We start from the raw sequence: 22612 nt of genomic DNA, 5'->3' as shown, positions 1-22612 counted from the left end.
GTGGTATGAAGTCAGTCCCCAACTTTAAAGAGTTAACACCACTTTGCCCTGCAAGGGATTCAGATCAGCAGCTGACTCACTGGCTAGGGTTGTTAGGGATGCCAGAATTGCCCAAGACTTCTCCCTGGGAGCCCTGGTGGGATCTGCACTATCACTAGTATGTGCTGCCAGACCTGGATTGGGGCAAGGTCAGCAGAGAAATGAGGAGAAAACGAACTGGTTTTTAAGACATCCCTCATGGTATGGAATTTGTGCAGCAGGCTGACTGGACCCTAGGGCATGGTTGAGGTCAACACTGCAGGCTGGCCTGGTCCTGCTGCTTCTAGTCCTGTTCGCAGTGGCCCTAATTAAATGCTGCACGAAAGTGACTGAACTGAGGTGGCACCAGCCCCTGCTCAGTCAGATTACCCAGAGTGGCTGACAGAGAGGCACACTCGCGGGAAAACTCCCAGGACATGATGTAGAAAGGAGGAGTGGCTCTTACTGAAGAGACAATTATCCATGAGTCTCTTGAGTTTCATCTGGGCAATCTTTCCTACGTGTGTACAGACAACAGCTCTAGAAGACAGTGACAGTGTCTCCTCCCACAGTAGCACTTAGGTGTCCAGAATAGCACAGACAGATAGGGATTTTAATCCATTCTAAACTAGACTTTACACCCACCCCTCAGTTAAAACAGCACTTACTCAAATCCAGTAAACTTGTCTCCATCCTTACCTTCCAGTTCTCAACCTGTGGGTCACAACCCCTTTTTTTTTTTTTTTTTGTAGAGATAAGAGTCTCACTTTATGGCCCTTGGTAGAGTGCCGTGGCCTCACACAGCTCCCAGCAACCTCCAACTCCTGGGCTTACGCGATTCTCTTGCCTCAGCCTCCGGAGCAGCTGGGACTACAGGCGCCCGCCACAACGCCCGGCTATTTTTTGGTTGCAGTTTGGCCGGGGCCGGGTTTGAACCCACCACCCTCGGTATATGGGGCCGGCGCCTTACCGACTGAGCCACAGGCGCCGCCCCACAACCCCTTTTTAACAATGAAAATACATTAGGAAGGTTGAGAACCACTGCTTCACATCATTTTGCTGTGAACTTACTCAACTCCTCAGAAGTACTGGACACAGCTGAAGAACTTGCTCACTCTCCTTTTCTCGCAGGACACCACACACCGCAGCTGCTCTGACTGCTCTGCTGCTTTGCGGTACCTCTTCTAGGCTCCTCCCCAAGACCTCCTCACATTAGTGCTCCTCTACACTCAGGACTCACCCATCCTCTACTTCCCCTGCACTGCCCTTGGACAATCTCTCTCCGTCTCCCAGCCATGGCTTTCACTGTCGTCTAGCCTGGCCACTCACTAAAGTACATTTCCAGCCCCAAGTTCAAAACTTATAAACTGGCTACTTAACTTGTCTACTTAGATATCTACCCTGTTTCCCCGAAAATAAGACATCCTCCGAAAATAAGACCTACTTACAGGAACGATAAGACGTCCCCTGAAAATAAGACCTAGCGCATCTTTGGGAACACACCTTAAAATAAGACACTGTCTTACTCTCGGGGAAACAGGGTATCACTAGACATCTAACATTTAAATGGATCCCAAGTAAGCCATCAGCAAAGGATTGCTCCTTTCCCCTTACTCCTTAGTTGATCCATCACCAGACCAACACTCACCCCAAAATGGATCTTGAATTTCCCCATCTCTCCCCATCTCCATTACTATCACCCTAGTTCAAGTCACCATCCTCTCCTTCTTGGAATAATGGAAAGCCTCCCAGTTGGCCTTCCCACTACCAGTCTGGCCCCTTCCATCCATACTGCACACAGCTGCAAGAGTGATCTAAAAATATACACTCGAGCATACAGGGTGGCCATAAAATTCCTGTGCAATTTAAAATTTAAAAATTGCACAGAAATTTTATGGCTACCCTGTATTTCTTCCCTGCTTAAAATTCTTGATAGGCTCCCCTTACCCTTGACAGTTAAGTGCAAATGCTCATCCTGGCCAACAAACCCCTCCCCCAGCCATCACCCAACAGTCATGCTGGCCCTCCTTCATTCAATTCTCCAAATACAAGCTATTTCCTACTTTTGCACAGGCTGTCAACTTGATTGAAACATTCTTGCATTTTCCCAAACAGGATCCCTCTCATCTTTCTGTTCTCAGCTTAAACATCACCTCCTCAGAAGGACCTTTCCTGACCAACTCAGACCCATTGGCTCCTCTTTGCTCTCTGTTCCACACCACCATGAAAATGGAACTCAGGAGGAGAAGGACTATGTCTTTAATATTGATGGCTTACTTTTTTTTTTTTTGAAACAGAGTCTCACTTTGTCACCCTTGGTAGAGTGCCGTGACATCATAACTCACAGCAACCTCAAACTCTTGGGGTCAAGCAATTCTCGTCTCAGCCTCCCAAGGAGCTGGGACTACAGGTGCCTGCCACAACACTCAGCTATTTTTAAGGACAGAACCTCACTCTTGCTCAGGCTGGTCTTAAACTCACGAGCTAAAGGGATCCGCCTGCCTTGGCCTCCCAGAGTGCTAGGATTACAGGTATGAGCCATGGCACCTGGCTTATTTCTGGTTTTTAGATGAATGTTGTGTGGGTTGATTGGGTCCTCCAAAAAAGATATGTTAAAGTCCTAACCCCTAGTACCCTATTTGGATTTTACAGGGTCACTGCAAGAGTAATCACATAAGTTAGAATGTGCTACAGCCTCTATGTTTATATTCCCCCAAAATTCATACATTTAAACCTAGTCCCCAATGTGGTGGTACTGGGAGGTGATTAGGTCATGAGGATGGAACCCCTGAGAAAGTGTTAGTGCCCTCATAAAAGAGGATTAGAGAGCTTGGTCTTTCCTCCCACCATGTAAAGACTCAGCAAAAAGGTACAATACATATGGGCGGCCCCCAGGGCTCAAAGGAGTAGGGCACCAGCCCCATATACTGGAGACGGCAGGTTCAAACCTAACCCTGGCCAAAAACTACAAAAAAAAAAAATAAGGTACCATATATGCACTAGGAAGTGGGTCCTCACCAGACATCAAATCTGCCAGTACCTTGATCTTCAAAATCTCCAGAACTGTGACCAATAAATTTCTTTTGTTTATAAGGTACCCATTCTATGGTTGGTTGTCACAGTAGCCTGAACAGCCTTAAGATGAAGTGGGACCCTAATCCAGTATGACTTGTGTTCTTAAGAGAAGACAGCCACATAAATAAAGACAGACACAAAGGGAGAATGCAGTGTGAAGATGGAGGATGGAAGTGACACTCCTATAGGCCAAGAAATACCTGGGGCCGCCAGATGTCAGGACAGCAGATTCCTTCTCAGATCCCTCAGGAGGAACCAATGCTGATCGCACCTTGATTTTGGACTTCTGGCCCCAAAAATTATGGGATACTAAATTCCTATTGTTCTGAGACATCCTGCTGGTGGTACTTTGTTAAGGCAACCCTACAAAACTCTAAGAAATTGGCTGGGCACCTGTAGCTGAGAGGCTAGGGCACCGGCCAAATACACTAAAGCTGGACGGTTCAAACCTAGCCCGGGCCTGCCAAACAACAATGACAACTACAACAACAACAAAAAAAAAAAAAAAAAAAAAAACAGCCAGGCATTGTGGCAGGCGCATGTAGTCCCAGCTACTTGGGAGGCTGAGGCAAGAGAATTGCTTAAGCCCAAGAGTTTGAGGTTGCTGTGAGCTGTGTCACCACAGCACTCTATGAAGGGCAACATAGTGAGACTCTTGTCTAAAAAAAAAACTCGCAGAAATTGAAAAGCCAAGAGGGAAAGGAGCTTTTGAGAAAGAAGAAGAGGGCCAGAGAGGTATGAATGGCAGATTTAATATTATATTTCTTTGTTTAAACTAAAATTTTCATTTTTGAAAGTAACCTAATTATTAAAATATGGACTGCAACTACAATGAAGCCAGGCAAATACACACACACACACGGATCATGTAAATGTTTTTTATTACATCAAACCATGTTAAAAATACCACAAAGACAAATTATAACGGAGTCAATGAGATAAGGCCACAGACTTGGTGTAAAGACCTCAAAGCTTTACAGTCACAAGACTCCTCATTCTCAAATCTATGACCTTATTACAAGGACCAAGGCAAGTCATATGACCTCTGTTTTGTTATGAGTTTGCATTAACATTTCTAATAACAGCTCTAATAAACTGCATTAATGATGGTGGTAACAGCTATTCCGTGTGTATCAAACACTGTGCTAAATGCTTCACATACATCATCTGTAATCCCCACTTAAGAATCCAGCAAAGTAGGTGTGATTAGAACCATTTTATACATGAGGAAATGAAGGATGTGTTAGTTATGAATAATCCTGCTAATGCGGTCACAGAGCCAAGGCTAGACATGCATCCTCTGACTTCCCTCACACACTACCCACTCCATCACACTAACAATGTGTCTGACAGATGACAATAAAGAACAAGCTTTACTGCAGCAGCATTCCCAGTACTTCTGAGTATATATAATCAGGAAATACTGTTAGAAAAGGTAAATGTACAACTTACTTTTGAGTGTCATCCATCCCAGAAGGATGCTTTCTAAAAGAAACTATTTCTATAGCTAATACTCAAAAATATACATTACTAGCTGAAGCTGGATTTGGTCTTGCTAAAATTCATTATTAATGATCAAACCAATAAATAACTGACCACTGGCTTCTTAAAAAAGAAAAATATCTTATTAAATTTGGTAGGGAATAATCTTCAACCAGGTGAAATGCTCTGCAGTGGCCAAAACAGCACTAATGTTCTCCTCAAGAGAAGGAAAGAACATTGAGTCCTTTTTCAACTTCAATGGCCACAACTTAAGTCACAAATTCAGGAACCAAACCAATGTACTTCACAAAAATAGCAATAATGATAATTACATTTTAAATGGCATCAAGTATAACTAGTTATATACTTCCAACTAATAGGAAAATGGAGGAGACACACTATTCTCTATACTTTCCATTAAGTACATTAAAACCCTGGACATTATGCATTAAACAAACGTAACACCCTGAAAAGGAGGCAGATACGTTCGGAGCTCTGGATTCAAGGCATTACGTGATGGTGAGTCCTTGAGTTTTTATGTCTCAGACTTGGAGCTAAAGAATCTACAACCTGGAAACACCAATCGGTGCAGAGGGGGAAAAGCCTCAAAGAAAGCCTGCTCTCGGGGCGGCACCTGTGGCCCAGTCGGTAGGGCGCCGGCCCCATATACCGAGGGTGGCAGGTTCAAACCCGGCCCCGGCTGAACTGCAGCCAAAAAACAGCTGGGCGTTGTGGTGGGTGCCTGTAGTCCCAGCTACTCGGGAGGCTGAGGCAAGAGAATCGCTTAAGCCCAGGAGTTGGAGGTTGCTGTGAGCTGTGTGATGCCACAGCACTCTACCAAGGGCCATAAAGTGAGACTCTGTCTCTACAAAAAAAAAAAAAGAAAGAAAGCCTGCTCTCTCCAGCCAAAGGACCAGGACAGGGAAAACCTAGCAAGAGAGAACACTTTTAGACATTAGCCATTCTCCTCCAGGGAGAAAGCACCGAGAAAACTGCAGTCCTGGCTCGGCACCTGTGGCTCAAGCAACTAAGGCGCCAGCCACATACACTTGAGCTGGCAGGTTCGAATCCAGCCCCGGCCTGCCAAACAACAATGACGGCTGCAACCAAAAAATAGCTGGGCATTGTGGCAGGCACCTGTAGTCCCAGCTACTTCAGAGGCTGAGACAGGAGAATCACTTGAGCCCAGGAGTTGGAGGTTGCTGTGAGCTGTGATGCCACAGTGCTCTACCCAGGGCGACAGCTTGAGGCTCTGTCTCAAAAAAAAAAAAAAAAAGAAAGAAAAATGCAGTCCTGTCCCAACTCACGCCCACAAAGGCCGAGTAGGGAGCTTAGACTTTCACTCTCACCAGAATTTAATGAGGCATCCTATGTCCCCCACCACCCTCAGGGCAGTGTTAGAAAAGACCAACTCAGGTCAGTAGTGATCACCTGGGAGTGTGGACTTCCACCCCACTGTCAGGCCTCCCCTGTCCACAGTGGGGTGATGTCAGAGGAGGCCTAGAGGAGAATCAGGACTTTTACCACCTCCCACCCCCACCCCAGTGTCCCTAGAAGACATGTAGAGAGCAGTAACAAGGCACTCCTGACCCTGCTAAGCAGAAAGATGAACTCGGAGGCCTAGTGAGAACTGGAACCTCCACCTCTAAGATCAACAGGGCCGAACGAAGAACCTGGACTTCTACCCCCACCTGGTGTAATAAGTTAGCATCCCCCCTTCCTCCACCTGAGTGCTCTCAAAGAAAGTTACTAAAAATAGGAGATTTAACTATGATCCAGAGTCTCAGAACATAACACCAAAAATGTCCAGGCTTCAACCAAAAAAATCACTTAACACACCAAGACCCAGGAAGAGCTCAACATGAACAAAAAGACAATTAACTGATATCAACATCAATATGGCAGACATGTTAGAACCTGACAGGTTTTAAAGTAGGCATCATATAAAGGTTTCAGTGAACAATTACAAATATGCTTGAAGAAACGAAAAATGAATAGGGCCAGGCGCAGTGGCTCACACCTGTAATCCTAGCACTCTAGGAGGCCGAGGCAGGTGGATTACTTGAGCTCACAAGTTCGAGACCGGCCTGAGCAAAATCAAGACTCCCATTTCTATTAAAAATAGAAAAACTAAAGCAAGAGGAACACTAGAACCTGAGTTGGAGGTTGCTGTGAGCTATGACACTACAGCACTCTACCCAGGGCAACAGCTTGAAACTCTGTCTCAAAAAAAAAAAAGGGAAAGAAATGAAAAATTAAAAGTGTTCATCAAAGAAATAGAAAGATACCGACTCAGCGCCCATAGCACAGTGGTTATGGCACCAGCGGATCTGAACTGGGCCCCGACCAGCTAAACAACTGCAACAAAAATTAATAGACAGGCATTGTGGTGGGCGCCTGTAGTCCCAGCTACTTGGGAGGCTGAGGGAACAGAATCACTTAAGACCAAGAGTTGGAGGTTGCTGTGAGCTGTGACGCCACAGCATTCTACTGAGGGTGACATAGTGAGACTCTGTGTCAAAAAAAAAAGAAAAAGGAAATGAAAAGAAACAAAGAGGGCGGCGCCTATGGCTCAAAGGGATAGGGCGCCAGTCCCATATGCTGGAGGTGGTGGGTTCAAACCCAGCCCCGGCCAAAAACCACAAAAAAAGAAAAGAAACAAAGTAGAACCAAAGGAAAATTTTAGAACTGAAAAATATAATAACCAAAATAAAATGACTCAGTCAAGGATCTCAACAGCAGAATAGAGGGAACAGAGGAGGGAATAGGTAAACTGGAAGATAAAACAATGAAGCTACCCAGTCTGGACAACAAAGAAAAAAAAGACTTTAAAAAGTAAATACATGAACAACCCTCAGGATCTGTGGGACTGTAACACTTCTGTCATCAGAGTTCAAAAACACTGAAGAGTAGAGCGGCGCCTGGGGCTCAGTGAGTAGGGCACCAGCCCCAAATACTGAGGGTGGCGCAATTGAACCCAGCCCCAGCCACACTGCAACAACAACAACAAAAATAGCTGGGCATTGTGGCGGGCACCTTTAGTCCCAGCTACTCAGGAGACTGAGGCAAGAGAATCGCCTAAGCCCAAGAGCTGGAGGTTGCTGTGACCTATGACACCATCGCACTCTACCAAGGGTGACAAAGTAAGACTCTGTCTCTAAAAAAAAAAAAAAAAAAAAAACTGAAGAGTAAAAGGGTGGAATTGACTCAGTGCCTATGGCTCAGTGGTTAGAGTGCCAGCCACATGCACCAGGGCTGGTGGGTTCAAACCTGGCCCTAGCCTGCTAAACAAACAAACAACAACAAAAACAAATAGCCAAGCATTGTGGCGGGCACCTATGGTCCCAGATACAAGGAAGGCTGAGGCAAGAGAATTGCTTAAGCCCAAGAGTTTGAGGTTGCTATGAGCTGTGATGCCACAGCACTCTACCAAGGATGACATAGAGAGATTCTGTCTCAAATAAATAAATAAAATAAAAGGGTGGAGCTGAGAAAGTAATGGCTGAAAACATTCTGAATTTGATAAAAGCTATAAACCTACAGACTCAAGAGGTGAACCCTACACCAGACAAAAATCAAAGAAATCTATACCAAAACATAACATAAACTTTCAACACTAAAGACAAAGAAAAGTCTTTTGAAAAGCTCTCAGAAAGAAAAAACTGTATAACTCATAGGAGAAAAACAATTCAAATGACAGTGGGTTTCATAAATCCTTTAAATCTCCTAGATCCTCTTTTTGGATGCCTACCCACTTATGGGACTATCTACCATACGTAGATACCTATCTACCGTAGTCTGTCAGTGTCTGTCATTTTATCAGCTTGAGTGATACCTATGGGAATATAAAATGGAACAGCCACACCAGATAAAAAGCATGGCAGTTTCTTACAAAAGAAACTAAAAGAAGTGGCACAACATTTTTCAAGTGCTGAAATAAATCAATCATCAACTCAAAATTCTGTGCCCAGTGAAAATACTTTTCAGAAATGAAGGGGAAATCAAGACATTCTCAATGAAGGAAAACTAAGACACTCTCCTCTAAAAGAGCAGATGCCAGAGGTTAAACAGAAAGAAGGCAGTGATTTAATAATAAAAAAAGAAAGAAAAAAGGCAGTAAGGGAAGGTTTGGACCAACAGAAAGCAGGAACAAATTAACATATCTTCCTTCTCCTCTTGAGTTTTCTAAATTATAACAAAAATTATATGCATAGGGGCGGCGCCTGTGGCTAAGTGGGCAGGGTACTTAGCACATATACGGAGGTTGGTGGGTTCAAACCCAGCCCGGGACAGCTAAACAGCAATGATGACAACAACCACAGAAAAAAATAGCCCGGCATTATGGCAGGTGCCTGTAGTCCCAGGTACTTGGGAGGCTGACATAAGAGAATCACTTGAGCCCAAGAGTTTGAGGTTCCTGTGAGCTCTGATGCCACAGCACTCTATTCAGGGCAACAGCTTGAGACTCTGTCTCAAAAAAGTTTAAAAAAAATTATATGCATATACAGAAGATAAAAATTTTAACACTAATGTGATTCTAAATGTATACAGAGAAATTATTGATAGCAAAGATAAACAGGGAGAGAAGGGAGAAGTAAAGGGAGGTGAGGTTTCTACACTGCACTCAAGCTGATAAAATGACAAACACTGACAGACTGTGATAGATAGGTATCGATAAGGTAATTAGCCATTCCCTTAAAACCATAATGAGTTATCAGTAGAATGACTAAAACAAAAAATAGTGATAACATCAAACGCTTGCAAGGATGTGGAGGAAAATGTCAATCTCTAATTCATTGCTGGTGGGAATATAAAATGGAACAGCCACACCAGTTTAAAAGCATGGCAGTTTCTTACAAAACTAAACATGGAATTACCATATGGCCCAGAATTATACTCCTGGCAATTATTCCAGAAAAATAAAAACTTGTTACCCAAAAACCTGTACACAGGTTTTTAGCAGCAGCTATATTCGCAATAGCCAAAAAGTGGAAACAATCTAGATGTCCTTCAACAGGTGAATGGTTAAAAAAACTGGTTCCATCATACGGAATACTACTCAGCTACAAAAGAACCAAACCTTACTGGTATACTCAACAACTCAGATAAATCACCAGAGAATTACTGTGAGTGAAGAAAAATCCCAAAGGCTGTATACTGAAAGATTTCACTGGGCAGTGCCTGTGGCTCAAAGGAGTAAGGCACCAGCCCCATATGCCAGAGGTGGTGGGTTCAAACCCAGCCCCAGCCAAAAAAAAAGATTTCACTTATATAACATTCTTCAAATGAAAAAGTTACAGAAACAGGGCAGGCGCCCGTGGCTCATGCCTATAATCCCAGCACTCTGGGAGACCAAGGTGGGCGGATTGATTAAGCTCAGGAGTTTGAGACCATCCTGAGCAAGAGCGAGACCCCCCTCTCTAAAAATAGCCAGGCGCTGTGGTGAGCACCTATAGTCGCAGCTACTTGGGAGGCAAGAGAATCACTTGACCCCTAGAGTTTGAGGTTGCTGCGAGCTATGACTTCATGGCACTCAACCCTAGGGCAACTAAGTGAGACTATGACTCAAGAAAAAAAAAAGAAAGAAAGAAAAAGTTCCAGAAACAGACAAGAAATTCCTGCTGGCCAGGAGCTAAGGAGGGGGAGAGAGTAGCATGGCCATAACAAACAATGAGAGAAATCAATGAGACAGCAATATTCTGTTACCTTACCTAAATGTATGAATAGCAATGTACTGACGTCTCTAACAACCTCGTTTCAAAGTGTTTTGTCGTCATGTGCGACCAGGAGCTAGGGAACAGGCTAAGATGTAGAAGACAAAGTAAACTAAGAAGAGAATATTTACTTCTAATGAAGCAACAAGAACTGCCACATTGAATTCAAGATACCTTCATTTTTCCTGACCATAATCATAAATGCTTCTAAATGGAGTATAGGTAATCCATGACCAAGCTATGGACAAGCAATTCTAAATCAAGTCTTTTTCCCTTCCTTACTCCCAAACAGCCTAGGACACATCCCTCGTAGAATCTCCCGCTTCTACTTCCAAGCCATCTGTGTGTTTCACCTCACCCCTAACCACTCCATCCCAGGTTGGCTGTATAGAAACAAGAGGATGGAGAAAGGAAAAATTGGTATCCACATGCACAACCCCCAAATTCACTCTTCTCTGCTGCCCGCCTTGCTGTAATTCCCCTGACACCCAAAGGAAGAAGAGGGTAAGGAAGGGCTTGGCAAGATCTCCAGCTTTCAGGCTTCCTCTCACCAAGGTGAGGAAGAAAGCCACACTGCATTCTTATCCCTCCTCAGCTCTCAACTTCCTCAGCCTTCACAAAACAACACCCCGGACCCCACCCATCTCTCCCCACTCCCATCTCAGTATTTCCCAAGCTCCTTCCCTTTGAAACTAGTCTCCTCCTGGCTTTGCTGGAACACTGCCATGGGAATCACATTGCAAAAACCGGAACGCAAATACAGGATGAATGTAATTCATCGTTTGAACGCTCTCCCTTGCCTTCTAGTAAAATTCTCCTGTAACTGTAGTTCGTTTTTTAACGATTAAGTTACTTTTAGAAATTAGAGGTTTAGTTTATACCAAGAAACCTAATATCAAACTACTGGGCAAGAATTATTTTCACACCCACTGAGCAAGAAGTGTTTTCACCTGTTAATACCATCTCGCTTTTCTAGCTTTAAACTGAGAACCAGCAAGTGAGGCTTGTGGACAATCAAAAGTGGTATCCCCAGATGTGAGGGCAAGATGCAACAGTGGCAATGGACTTTCTCTTGCCTGGCAGGGTAGATTTAGCTGACAAGCTGTGTGGTCAGGTGCTCTGCTTCAATGCTTGGTTCAAAGAGATTGATTACACAGTCCTTGCACCAGAGGTCATCTACCTTATTCAAATCCATAGTTGCACATTCAGTTGTAGCAAATTTAGCTCATTTCCAATCTCGCAGTGATCAGAAGAAACAAATCTTCACAGACATAAAAGAACTTTATTCATTCAACAACCTTTTGTTGAGTATCTAAGAAGTGCCGGGCACCTGAAGATAAAACCATGACCAATACATAGTGACCTCCTATCCTCTCCTGCTCGTATAGAGGAGAGAGCTCACACAATAGAACAGTAAATTAAAATAAAAATAACTGTAAATAAGATCATTATAACACCGGGCTCAGTGGCTCTCGCCTATAATCCCAGCACTTGGGAGGCTGAGGCAGGTAGATTGCCTGAGCTCACAGGTTCAAGACCAGCCTGAGCAAGAGCGAGGCCCCATCTCTAAAAACTAGCCAAGTGCTGTGGTGGGCACTTGTAGTCCCAGCTACTTGGGAAGCTGAGGAAAGAGAATTGCTTCAGCCCAAGAGTTTGAAGTTGCCGTGAGCTATGACACATCGCACTCTACTGAGGGTGACATAGTAAGACTGTCTCAAAAAAAAAAAAAAAAAAGATAATTGTAACATATGACAGTCGGTAAGGACATAAACAAAGCTGAAGATCTTGCACTTTCTGAGGACTATGAAGAACTATCCTTTCCAAAACTGTAGAAATATAGAATTAAAAAATACAATTTATGGATCCTAAATACACTCTAAAATTTATCTTAAAAATGAAATCCCAGGCTCGGTGTCTGTGGCTCAAGTGGCTAAAGCGCCAGATACACCTGAACTGGCAGTTCAAATCCAGCCCGGGCCCGCCAAACAACGACGGCTGCAACAAAAAATAGCTGGGTGTTGTGGCGGGGGCCTGTAGTCCCAGCTACTTGGGAGGCTGAGGCAAGAGAATCGCTTGAGCCCAGGAGTTGGAGGTTGCTATAAGCTGTGATGCCACAGCACTGTACTCAGGGCGACAGTTTGAGGCTCTGTCTCAAAAAAAAAAATGGTATCACAGATGCCAGGCTGAGGGCCTATAGCTCAGTGGTTAGAGGGCCGCCCCCATGCACCAGGAGTGGCAGGTGTGAACGCGACCCGGGGATGCATAATGAAAGAAATTCCAGATGCCAGCATACTACCATCTCCTGATATCAAAAGCCAAATGTTATCCCAACTCTCTAGAGCAGAAGAGCTAAGTAGAGAGCTTTAAATCAGCATTTCTGGCCAGGCTTAGTGGCTCACAGCTGTAATCCTAGCACTCCGGGAGGCCGAGGTGGATGGATTGCCTGAGCTCACGAGTTCAAGACCAGCCTGAGCAAGAGCAAGAACCTGTCTCTAAAAAAAATAGGTGGGTGTCGTGGCAGAAGCCTCTAGTCCCAGCTACTTTGGGAGGGTGAGGCAAGAAGATTACTTGAGCCCAAGAGTTTGAGGTTGCTGTGAGCTATGAAACCACAGCACTCTACCAAGGGGGACAAAGTAAGACTCTGTCATAGAAGAAAAAAAAAGGCTGCATTTCTGTGGATGGAGGTACCGAAACAGTCACTGAGAACTGAAGGAAGGAAGCAGAAAGTATGTCAAAGGACATGCCTTCCACTATTTTAAAAGACGGCCTAGAATGGGCTTTGTAACAAGAAAAACACTTCTTTCTCCTCGTTAAGATCACATAGCACCCTACTCCCTGGGGTCCACAATCTTTACTAGTTCTGTACTTCAGTTGTATTAAACAACCGTTATAGAATAACCTGGCCACAAAACCACTACATGGAAAACATTTCTTTGGGAAAGTGGAGTGTATTCCAAACAAGTAACCAACAAATCAACTCTACTTAAACTGGAGACTGGCAAGTTAATGTCAAAGGCTAGCCTTAATTCCTACACTTAAAAAAAAAAAATCTCAGCAGCAAATGATCTTTGAGAAGTGATAAGTGATAATTACATTATCAGGGTGCCTAACCTTTTTAAATCTGCCTAAGTAAACACAACACCCTAATACTAAAAGTAGGCGACATACTTTATTACAAAACTGACACACACAGGCAATTATCTGTTTCCATCAAAGAAGCTATTGTTAGGTCTAGGCTAAAGTAGGAAAAATACCAGTTAACTCCTAAAAAATTCCTGGGCTGCAAGCCCTCAACAAAATGGATTAAGTCTGGTTCACTACCAAGATAGATGGGAAAGTACTCACTAACTTCTTGCTTGACTAACTCCTGGGCCTGGTAAATGAACTGACTATCCCCAGACTGACCTTTAAATAATATGAGGTGGTTGGGCGGCGCCTGTGGCTCAGTGAGTAGGGCACAGGCCCCGTATACCAAGGGTGGCGGGTTTGAACCCAGCCCCTTCCAAAACTGCAACGACAACAACAAAAAAATAGCCAGGCATTCTGGTGGGCACCTGTAGTCCCAGATACTCAGGAGGCTGAGGCAAGAGAATCACCTAAGCCCAAGAGCTGGAGGTTGCTGTGAGCTGCGATGTCACAGCGCTCTATCAAGGTTCAACAAAGTGAGACTGTCTCTTAAAAAAAATACATATATACCATGTGGAGAGAATACTGAGACAAAGATATATGAAGGAAAAGTACAGGAACTAAGATGTATGGCAAAATATTAAAACAAAAATGTATGACATATAGCTAAGTAACTGCAAATTCTGCTTCTGTGATACAGGCATCCTCAAATTTTTTAAACAGGGGGTCAATTCACTGTCCCTCAGACCGTTGGGGGGCCAGACTACAGTTTAAAAAAAAAACTATAAACAAATTCCTATGCACACTGCACATATCTTATTTTGAAGTAAAAAACAAAACGGGAACAAATACAATTCACACCGCTTCATGTGGCCCACGGGCCGCAGTTGAGGATGCCTGGTATAATGCTTGCTTGCTACCCCACCTGAATGCACCTGGGCAGCCTTCATGTCAACCAGGATGCAGACCAAGCCTTAAAAACCTGACTCCCGGGTGGCACCTGTGGCTCAATGAGTAAGGCACTGGCCCCATATACTGGAGGTGGCAAATTCCTACCCGGCCCAAGCCAAAAAAAAAAAAAAAAGCCCTGACTCCTTAAGCACTGGCGGCTGCCCTCAGAAACCCCATGTTGGGACACTAAGGCAGTCACTGGCCAGCTCTTCAATAAAAGGATTCCGCTGTAAATTTGGCTTGTTTAGCAGTGTGGTTTTGTGGAACTCCTGGGCACAATACTAGAAGTTACCAAGTGGAACAAAAATGATGCCAGGCCTCAAAAAGAAAAAAACAACTCTGAATTGTTATTTTGGAAGAAACCTGCATTTCTTACACTTCAGTGTCATTTCTCTAAATTTGACTTAAGATCATTGTCCCTTTGGTTTTCCTTTCTGAAACAATATTATTGTTAGATTGAAGATCCTAGATTTATTTTCTGATGTTAAATCTCCACTTCTTCCCAAACATTTAATAAAGCCTGACCTACACTAAGTTAAAAAGTTAAGTCTGATTACTCCTGGCCTTTCTTTCTAAACATCTGAAGCCGGATAGGCTGGGTAGCTCACATCTGTAATCCTAGTAAGCCAAGGCAGGTAGATTGTTTGAGTTCAGGAGCTTGAGACCAGCCTGAGCAAGAGTGAGACCCCATTTCTACTAAAATATAGAAAAACTGAGACAAGATGATCACTTCAGCCCAAGAGCTTGAGATTACTGGGAGCTATGATGGCATGGCACTCAACTCCGGGTGCCAGAGTGAGACTTTGTCTCAAAAAAATAAAGAAATAAATAATAAACACCTGCAACTGTAAAGGGGAGGCAGCAGAAAGGAAGGTGGAGATCTGTAGTCCAGCCCTCTTACTACAAATTAAGATTGGAGAGGAATGATCTTTTCTAATGATCTCCAGAGAATTTTCTATCACTTCCCTCCCTTCAGCCAGCTCCTTTGTAACCACTACCAGAAAATTCTTCCCTTAGCCTTTTTTTCCTGAGAATTTCACTGTCACCCTCTGTAGAGTGCTGTCATGTCACAGCTCACAGCAACCTCAAACTCTTGGGCTTAAGCGATTCTCTTGCCTCAGCCTCCCAAGTAGCTGGGACTACAGCCATAAGGCCACAAGCAAATCAAAGAACACGCCGTTAAGTTCGAAGGAAGAAACCTGGGCTTTGTCTCTCTAGGGACCACTCTGCTTTCGCACAGCTTACCAGGGACCATCCCCAGAGGGTCTTTCCCAGACCACTCAAGAGCAGCGAGTCCCGCTCGTCATCCCCAGATCTGAGAAGTTACTTGCCCAGAGACGAAACTTCAGGCCGAGCAAGAGATTTAAGGAAACAAAGACCTCTGCGCTTCGGCCTCCGCCACCGCCCTCTTGCCCCACCACCCCGCATAATGACTCGGACTGAACCTCGCCCGGGACCAACGTGACCTCACTACCAAGAGCTCCTTCCGCGGTTCGCACCTGCTCCCGGCGTCCCCTTCGGCTCCTCCCGGCGCCTGCGCTAAGAGACCCACGTGGGTCTTCCGAGGGGCTGGCGCACCGCCGACGCTGGGCACGCCCTCAGCGTAGGTTTGGCTTCTGATTGGCTGCCTGCCGCTCGCCCGAGCAGGGCCGGGGCGCCTAGGGCTGCTCCTCTAAAAGCGCTGGCTAGTAGACTCTCACGCTGTGGCTTCCTGCTCCTTACCTCCTACGCGACTGCCGCGAATCTTTGCCACCCTGCCAGCATGTCTCAGGTACAGCGCGTGCTCTACCGGGCTGCGAAGGTGCAGCGGGGTGGGAGGCTGGTGTGGGGCTCGTGCTGCAGCCAGAATCTCTCGACTCTTCCCTTTACTGTCCCGCAGTTCCTCCTGGACCCATGCCCAGCCCTAATTCTTTGGACAGAGCCTTGCGAGCGAAACTTTATGTTTGGGAATTTCTAAATCCTTCCCACCCGACAACTACTAGGAAGTTGCCTATGGCAAAGAGCGGGAGAGGTGCAGGAGGCGAGGGTGCCCGAGAGAAGGATGGGGGCGGGGGTGCACGGATAGAAAGGGCCAGGACACTGAATCCCTATCCAGAAGAACAAGGCGGGACTAGGGTGTCGCGGCCGAGTGGGGAAGCAAGGAGACTGTGGCTGGGAGCTTGGAGGTCAGGGAAATAGGGGCCGAATGCCGGGCATCCGAAGAGAGGAGAGGTGACCCAGAGGCCTTTCCCTTCCCTCCACTGTAGACATTTGTCTGGACCGAGCCATGGGGGCAGCATCTGGCTTCTCCCGCCTGCCTGTCCCCAGTGCGGGCACTGGAACACAGGTCGGTGCTGACCTCCCAGGCCCCAGGGAGGAGGGGCCAGCGGGCTCCGGCCGCCGACAGCGCCGCGCCCATGCCGGATTCCAGGCTGTTTAGTCCTTCGCAGGAAACCAGTCCACCCATAGTCTGGCCGGTGGCTAGTGCATGCACACTGCGGGCAAAGGCTCACTGTCTCTGTCACTGCTGCATTTGCAGCGCCTGATGCCTTCTATGGTGAGAGCACCTGATAACGTTAGTGTCGACTGAATGAGGGAACAGATGTGTTTCTGAGTCTTTCTAGCTGCCCTGTTGGAGCTGCCTGGCAGGGGAGACACACTTAAGGGGGCTGCTTTGCAGGACGAGTGTTCTGCCTTTCTGACGGGTCCTGTTCAGTCTACAGCAGGACTCCTGCCTGCTGCTCCCACTTATTCCTCTCCTCTCCCTCCTAGGCTGAGTTTGACAAAGCCGCCGAGGAGGTTAAGCACCTCAAGACCAAGCCTGCAGACGATGAGATGCTTTTTATCTACAGCCACTACAAACAAGCGACTGTAGGAAATGTGAATACAGGTATGCTGGGCAGGGGCTGGGACTGGAAGGGCCATCCCCATCAAAGCTGGCTCAGCAGCCTTGCAGGGGAGTCTGTGGGAACTTCACCTGAAAACCACCAAGGCTTTACTTTTCAGGTGGAGCATGGTGATGTTCCTGGGGTTTAAGCTGGGATAGTTTTCCCCAAAGACTTTATGCTAGCCACAATTCTCAGTGGCTCATGTAGCAGAATTGAAATCCTGATTTTAGAAAGAATTTACTGGTTATCACCAGCACCTCTCTCCTGGGGAGGAAAGATTTGCTCAGTAGGTTGGGGGCGGGGGGGTTGATCACGCCTGTAATCCTAGCACTGTGGGAGCCCAAGGTGGGTGGATTGCATGAGCTCATAGGTTCGAGACCAGCCTGAGCAAGAGTGAGACCCCACCTCTAAAAATAGCTGGATGTTGTGGCAAGCACCTATAGTCCCAGCTACTCTGGAGGCTGAGGCAAGAGGATGGCTTGAGCCCGGGAGTTTGCAGTTGCTGTGAGCTATGACGCCATGGGCACTCTACCAAGGGTGACAAACTGAGACTCTGTCTCAAAAAAAAAAAAAAGACTTGCTCAGTAGTAGCTTTGTTGAGCCACACTTCTTCTGCTCCATATAAAGCTAAAGCATTTGGCAGCCTGGCCAGGCCTGATGTTGTGAAGCAGAGAAGCGCCTGGCTTCTAGGGGCAGGTTAGAGGTATTTTTGTTGACAGTAGTCTATACCATCCTGGTATAGGAAGGTATAGACTATACAAATGGTATAGACTATATCATTTGTTCCCTTTCCAAAATTCTTTTTTCGGGGGGTGGGGGGGACAGAGCCTCAAGCTGTGGCCCTGGGTAGAGTGCCATGGCATCACAGCTCACAGCAACCTCCAACTCCTGGGCTCAAGCAAGTCTCCTGCCTCCGCCTCCCAAGTAGCTGGGACTACAGGTGCCCGCCACAATGCCTAGCCATTTTTTGGTTGCAGCCATTATTGTTGTTTGGCAGGCCGGGTTAGACTCAAACCCGCCAGCTCAGGTGTATGTGGCTGGCGCCCTAGCCGCTTGAACCACAGGCGCCGAGCCTCCAAAATTTTTGATACAGATTTCAAGGCTGTGCTTTGGATTACCATGTTTTGTAGTAATGTATTTCCTACCTGGGGCAGTTTTAATTTTGCCCCCAGCCTCTGAAACTTGGGTATATACTGAGTGTATACAGCAGAGTGCATTTTGTGGAAGGATTCAGAGTTGGTGGTCATTACAGCACTGAAGGAGGTCTCTTATACTCCTTTCAGGAGGAGGGTGATCATGACCCCCAATTCTATAGTAGCTGGAATGGAGAGTGGTAGCCAGCCCGGAGCAGGAAATGGCACCCAGAGCTAAGGATCTTGACAATGCCAAATCAAACCCTGGGATTCACATGGAGGACTTAGTTAAGGAAAGTCTTGTGGTAATAATAAGTTTTACAGTGAGTTTATAAATTCTATCCTCCCGGGAAAGGAAAGGGAAGGGAAGGGAAGGTGAAGTGGGAGTGGCGGGAGGTGCTGAGATTCTGCTAAACAGTATTTTCAGAGACAGCCCTTTGCCCATTCTGGAACTACCTGTTTTCACATGAGTATAGGAAGACTGGCTTGGGATCTACCACTTTCTGACCAGGGAGGTATAATTGGTGCTCTTTAGGGCTGTACTATTTGAATATAATTGCCACTAGACACATGTGGCTATTTAAATTTTAACTAAATAGTTAAAGTTAAATAAAGTCAAGTTCAGTTGCATGAGCCACATTTCAGGTGCTTAGTAGGCACATGTGACCAGTGACTTCTGAATTGGATGTTGCAAATGTACATTTCCATCATTGCAGAAAGGGGTGTGGGAGAGCACTGATCGAGGAGTCTGATAATTGTAGGTGCAATTTGTTTTTTTGTTCATTTTGTTTTTTTGAGACAGTCTCACTATGTCACCCTCAGTACAGTGCTGTGGCATCACAGCTCACAGCAACCTCAAACTCTTGGGCTCAAGCTATTCTCTTGCCTCAGCCTCCCAAGTAGCTGGGACTACAGGTGCCTGCCATAACCAGCTATTTTGTTGTTGTTGTTGCAGTTGTCATTGTTTAGCAGGCCCGGGCTGGGTTCGAACCTGCCAGCCTTAATTTAAGTGGCTGGCACCGTAAGCACTGTGCTATGGATGCCAAGCCCGTAGGCGCAGGTTGTCTCCAGTGCCCCTGAGAACACTCCCCGTCAAACACTCGGGAACACATTTTCTCATATATAGTGTCCCAAGCTGTAGAGTGATTGCTCTCTTTGGCTCTCCTTGGTAAGGCAGTGAAATAGGGAAGCAAAAGGTGTGAGTTTCCCAACTGCAGATGAAAACAGTTTTGTAGGCATAAAGTAATAGTCTAATTTAAAGAAACCTTCCCCCAGTAAAGAAAGACCCCTGCAAATCAACAAGAAATAGACTAACAATTTGGTAAGCAAACCGAGCAAGGATGTGAACACACAGTTCACGGGAAAGGATACCCAGAAAACAATAATGATTAGAAAGAGAATTTGGGTGGGTACGAGTGGGAAAGAAGCTTTATGATACTCCTCTTTGTAGCTTTTAAATTTTGAGCCATGTGAATGGAGGTTTTATTTATTAAAGAAAAGATTACGTGTAATTTGTAAAAGGAGAAATTCTGGAGTTATTCAACTTATAATATAAAAAATGGTGTTGTAATGAAAACCGTTTTCCTCCTATTTTCTCTAGATTTTAGAGAAATGGGCTCAAGTGATTCTCTTGCCTCAGCCTCCCAAGTAGCTGGGATCACAGGTGCCCTCCACAATGCCTGGCTATGTTTTGTTGCAGTTGTCGTTGTTTAGCTGGCCTGGGCTGGGTTCGAACCGACCACCCTTGGTGCATGTGGCTGGCGCCATAACCACTGTGCACAGGCAGCAAGCCACACCTGAGTTTCTTAAAGCAGAACCCACTGTACTAGACCCATGTAACTCTATGATGGAGCCAAGATGGAATAGGTGTAATAAAAGATGGCTTTCATGGCAAGAAAGTTGAAGCAGATCTAATGTCTTTCCTTCCCTTATTTAAGAACGGCCTGGGATGTTGGACTTCAAAGGCAAGGCCAAGTGGGATGCCTGGAATGAGCTGAAAGGTAATTGTTCTAATCATTTTCTCTTGTTCATGAAGCCCAGTAATGAAAGACTCTTCTTTATTGAGTGTAAGGGGTGAGGAGAGAAAACAAAGCAGGTGAGGCACACATTAGAAACCCGCCTAACCTGCGTCAGAGAGAAAAAAAAAAAAAATAGGCCACCTACTTTTTCTCCTAATACTGTTTATGCCTTTTTAAAAAGCACTGTCTCTGAGCAAGGGTATCATGTGTAGAGAAGGGGCTGGGGACCAGCCTACTGAAAATCAGGTTGGGAGGTAGGGTAGTTGATGTGGATTTGGGATGTGTTTAGAATAAGGATGGTTTCCCGCCCTCAGCTCCCTCTCCCCCATAAGCCTAGGCAGTGACCCCCTAGCCTGAGTGGCCTTCCCCAGGTTCCTGCCAGCCAGAAGGGCACATAAAAGAAGGAATGAGCTAATGCATGGCAAGCTGCTGGCACATCGTAGGCTCAGTGAATGGGGCTATTATATGCTAAGCACCAGCAGCCAAGAAGTATCCAGGCTTCTACTTAATCACGTGCCACCTATGGCAGTAAGACCCAAAAGTTGGCACCAAAGTTCCTGGCAGCCTTAGTGTTCTCTCTAGTTACTTTCTGAATAAGCCCTCTGTCTTCCTGCAAATGAGAAACCCTGGAATTCAGAAAAGCCATAATACAGTAACTACACTCCTAGGATTTGCAAGTGACTGGAATGGGAATGCCTGTCTGACTGTCCGTTTTCTTCAGGCCTTTCCACACCATTCTCTTCAGTGCTTCGGGACAAGCTCTGAGTCCCAGAGGGTCTCTCTCCTTCACCATAGAATCCAGGAAGCTGGGTGTCACCATCTCTGAGGGATATATTCAGTGTCCTTTGTACTTCAGCAGGAAAACAAAGATTTGTCTCATTCCCCTCCAAGAACCAGCTGCTTTTGCTCGGCTTTCAGAACTTTTCTCATAGCTTCTCTCTGGGGAGAAGAGAGTGCCTGGCTTGGCTTTGTTACTGCCAGCTTACAGCTCTGGGACTTAAGAGCCTAGCACAGAAATACTTCATAGGCCAAAGCCAACCAGGAGAGTCAACATGACCAGTAAAGTCACCACAGTGAGTCTCTTGTAGAGGGCTGAGTGTTTCTCCTGAGGCTCACACTGAAATTCCCCCACTGCCTCGGGGAGACTCATGTAGCCACCAGGTAGAGGACAGGCCTCAGCCAGCCCCGCTGGGCATTCTGACCATGGTGGTTTATGGAGCATGCGCCCTGGGCCAGGCTTCTCGGGTGCTTTAAGTCTAATGCTTGGCAGGCGTCTGAGATGTAGGTAGGAGGATTTTACAGGTGAGAAACTGAACCTCAGGGAATTACCAGAGCTGTCTAGGGCTCTAAAGCCTGCTGCTTTTCTACCATGCTGGCTCCCTGACAGATAATCTTTGTTGATTCCTTACAGGGACTACCAAGGAAGATGCCATGAAAGCTTACATCAACAAAGTTGAAGAGCTAAAGAAAAAATATGGAATATAAGAGACTGGATTTGGTTGCTAGCCAAATGATTAACCTAAACTGATACGATGCCTTGTTTTTTCTAATACTGTGGATGATGTGAAATAACCAGTTAACCCAGTTCCTCAAGGCTGTGGAGGATACAGGTCTAACAGATTAGGGGCTAAAATGATTACTGACCTTCTTTTAGTAGTTTTTATCAGAGATAAATTAAAAGTGTATTTGTTACTTTAAGTCTTTGGTAAGCTGGGTTATTTTTTTTTAATTTAATTTTATTATTAAGTCATAGCTGTGTACATTAATGCGATCGTGGGGCACCATGCACTGGTTTGGTAAGCTGGGTTCTTTTTTTCTTTTTGTGGAGACAGAGTCTCACTTTATGGCCCTCGGTAGAGTGCCATGGCCTCACACAGCTCACAGCAACCTCCAACTCCTGGGCTTAAGCAATTCTCTTGCCTCAGCCTCCCGAGTAGCTGGGTTCTTTTTTTTTTTTTTTTTAATTTAATTTTATTATTAAGTCATAGCTGTGTACATTAATGCGATCATGGGGCACCATGCACTGGTTTGGTAAGCTGGGTTCTTTTTTTTTTTTTTTTTTGTAGAGACAGAGTCTCACTTTATGGCCCTCGGTAGAGTGCCGTGGCATCACACAGCTCACAGCAACCTCCAACTCCTGGGCTTAAGCAATTCTCTTGCCTCAGCCTCCCGAGTAGCTGGGTTCTTTTATTTTTATTTTATTTTAATTTTATTATTAAGTCATAGCT

General features: G+C 45.6%; 2 protein-coding genes across 4 annotated transcripts in view; one reads left to right on the top strand and one right to left on the bottom strand.

The window, feature by feature from the left end:
- The window catches only part of C7H2orf76 (chromosome 7 C2orf76 homolog), a 102727-nt gene extending 86838 nt beyond the window's left edge, over nucleotides 1–15889 (bottom strand). Inside the window, exon 1 of one of the 2 annotated variants that reach the window (XM_053596974.1) lies at nucleotides 15866–15889. The gene's annotated coding sequence lies outside the window, so the exon portion shown is untranslated. Of the gene's footprint in view, nucleotides 1–15611; nucleotides 15846–15865 lie in introns of those variants that run through there. The other variant, XM_053596973.1, reaches the window with a different exon arrangement.
- Nucleotides 15890–15986: 97 nt separating this feature from the next.
- DBI (diazepam binding inhibitor, acyl-CoA binding protein) lies at nucleotides 15987–22082 on the top strand. Of its 2 annotated transcripts, none has more exons than XM_053596978.1 (4): nucleotides 15987–16137; nucleotides 17118–17235; nucleotides 20304–20366; nucleotides 21796–22082. In XM_053596978.1, the coding sequence occupies exons 1-4, from the start codon at nucleotides 16129–16131 to the stop codon at nucleotides 21867–21869; spliced, it is 264 nt and encodes an 87-aa protein (XP_053452953.1). In that variant the 5' UTR covers nucleotides 15987–16128; the 3' UTR covers nucleotides 21870–22082. The 2 variants fall into 2 exon arrangements, with proteins under 2 accessions (XP_053452953.1, XP_053452952.1); XM_053596977.1 differs by lacking the exon at nucleotides 15987–16137 and adding an exon at nucleotides 16751–16902.
- The last annotated feature ends 530 nt before the right edge of the window (nucleotides 22083–22612 follow it).

Source organism: Nycticebus coucang, chromosome 7, assembly GCF_027406575.1.
Source record: "Nycticebus coucang isolate mNycCou1 chromosome 7, mNycCou1.pri, whole genome shotgun sequence".
In the NCBI taxonomy this organism is placed as follows: Eukaryota; Metazoa; Chordata; class Mammalia; order Primates; family Lorisidae; genus Nycticebus; species Nycticebus coucang.
Note: the sequence above shows the minus strand (reverse complement) of the source record. Positions and strands in the feature narration are given on the sequence as shown.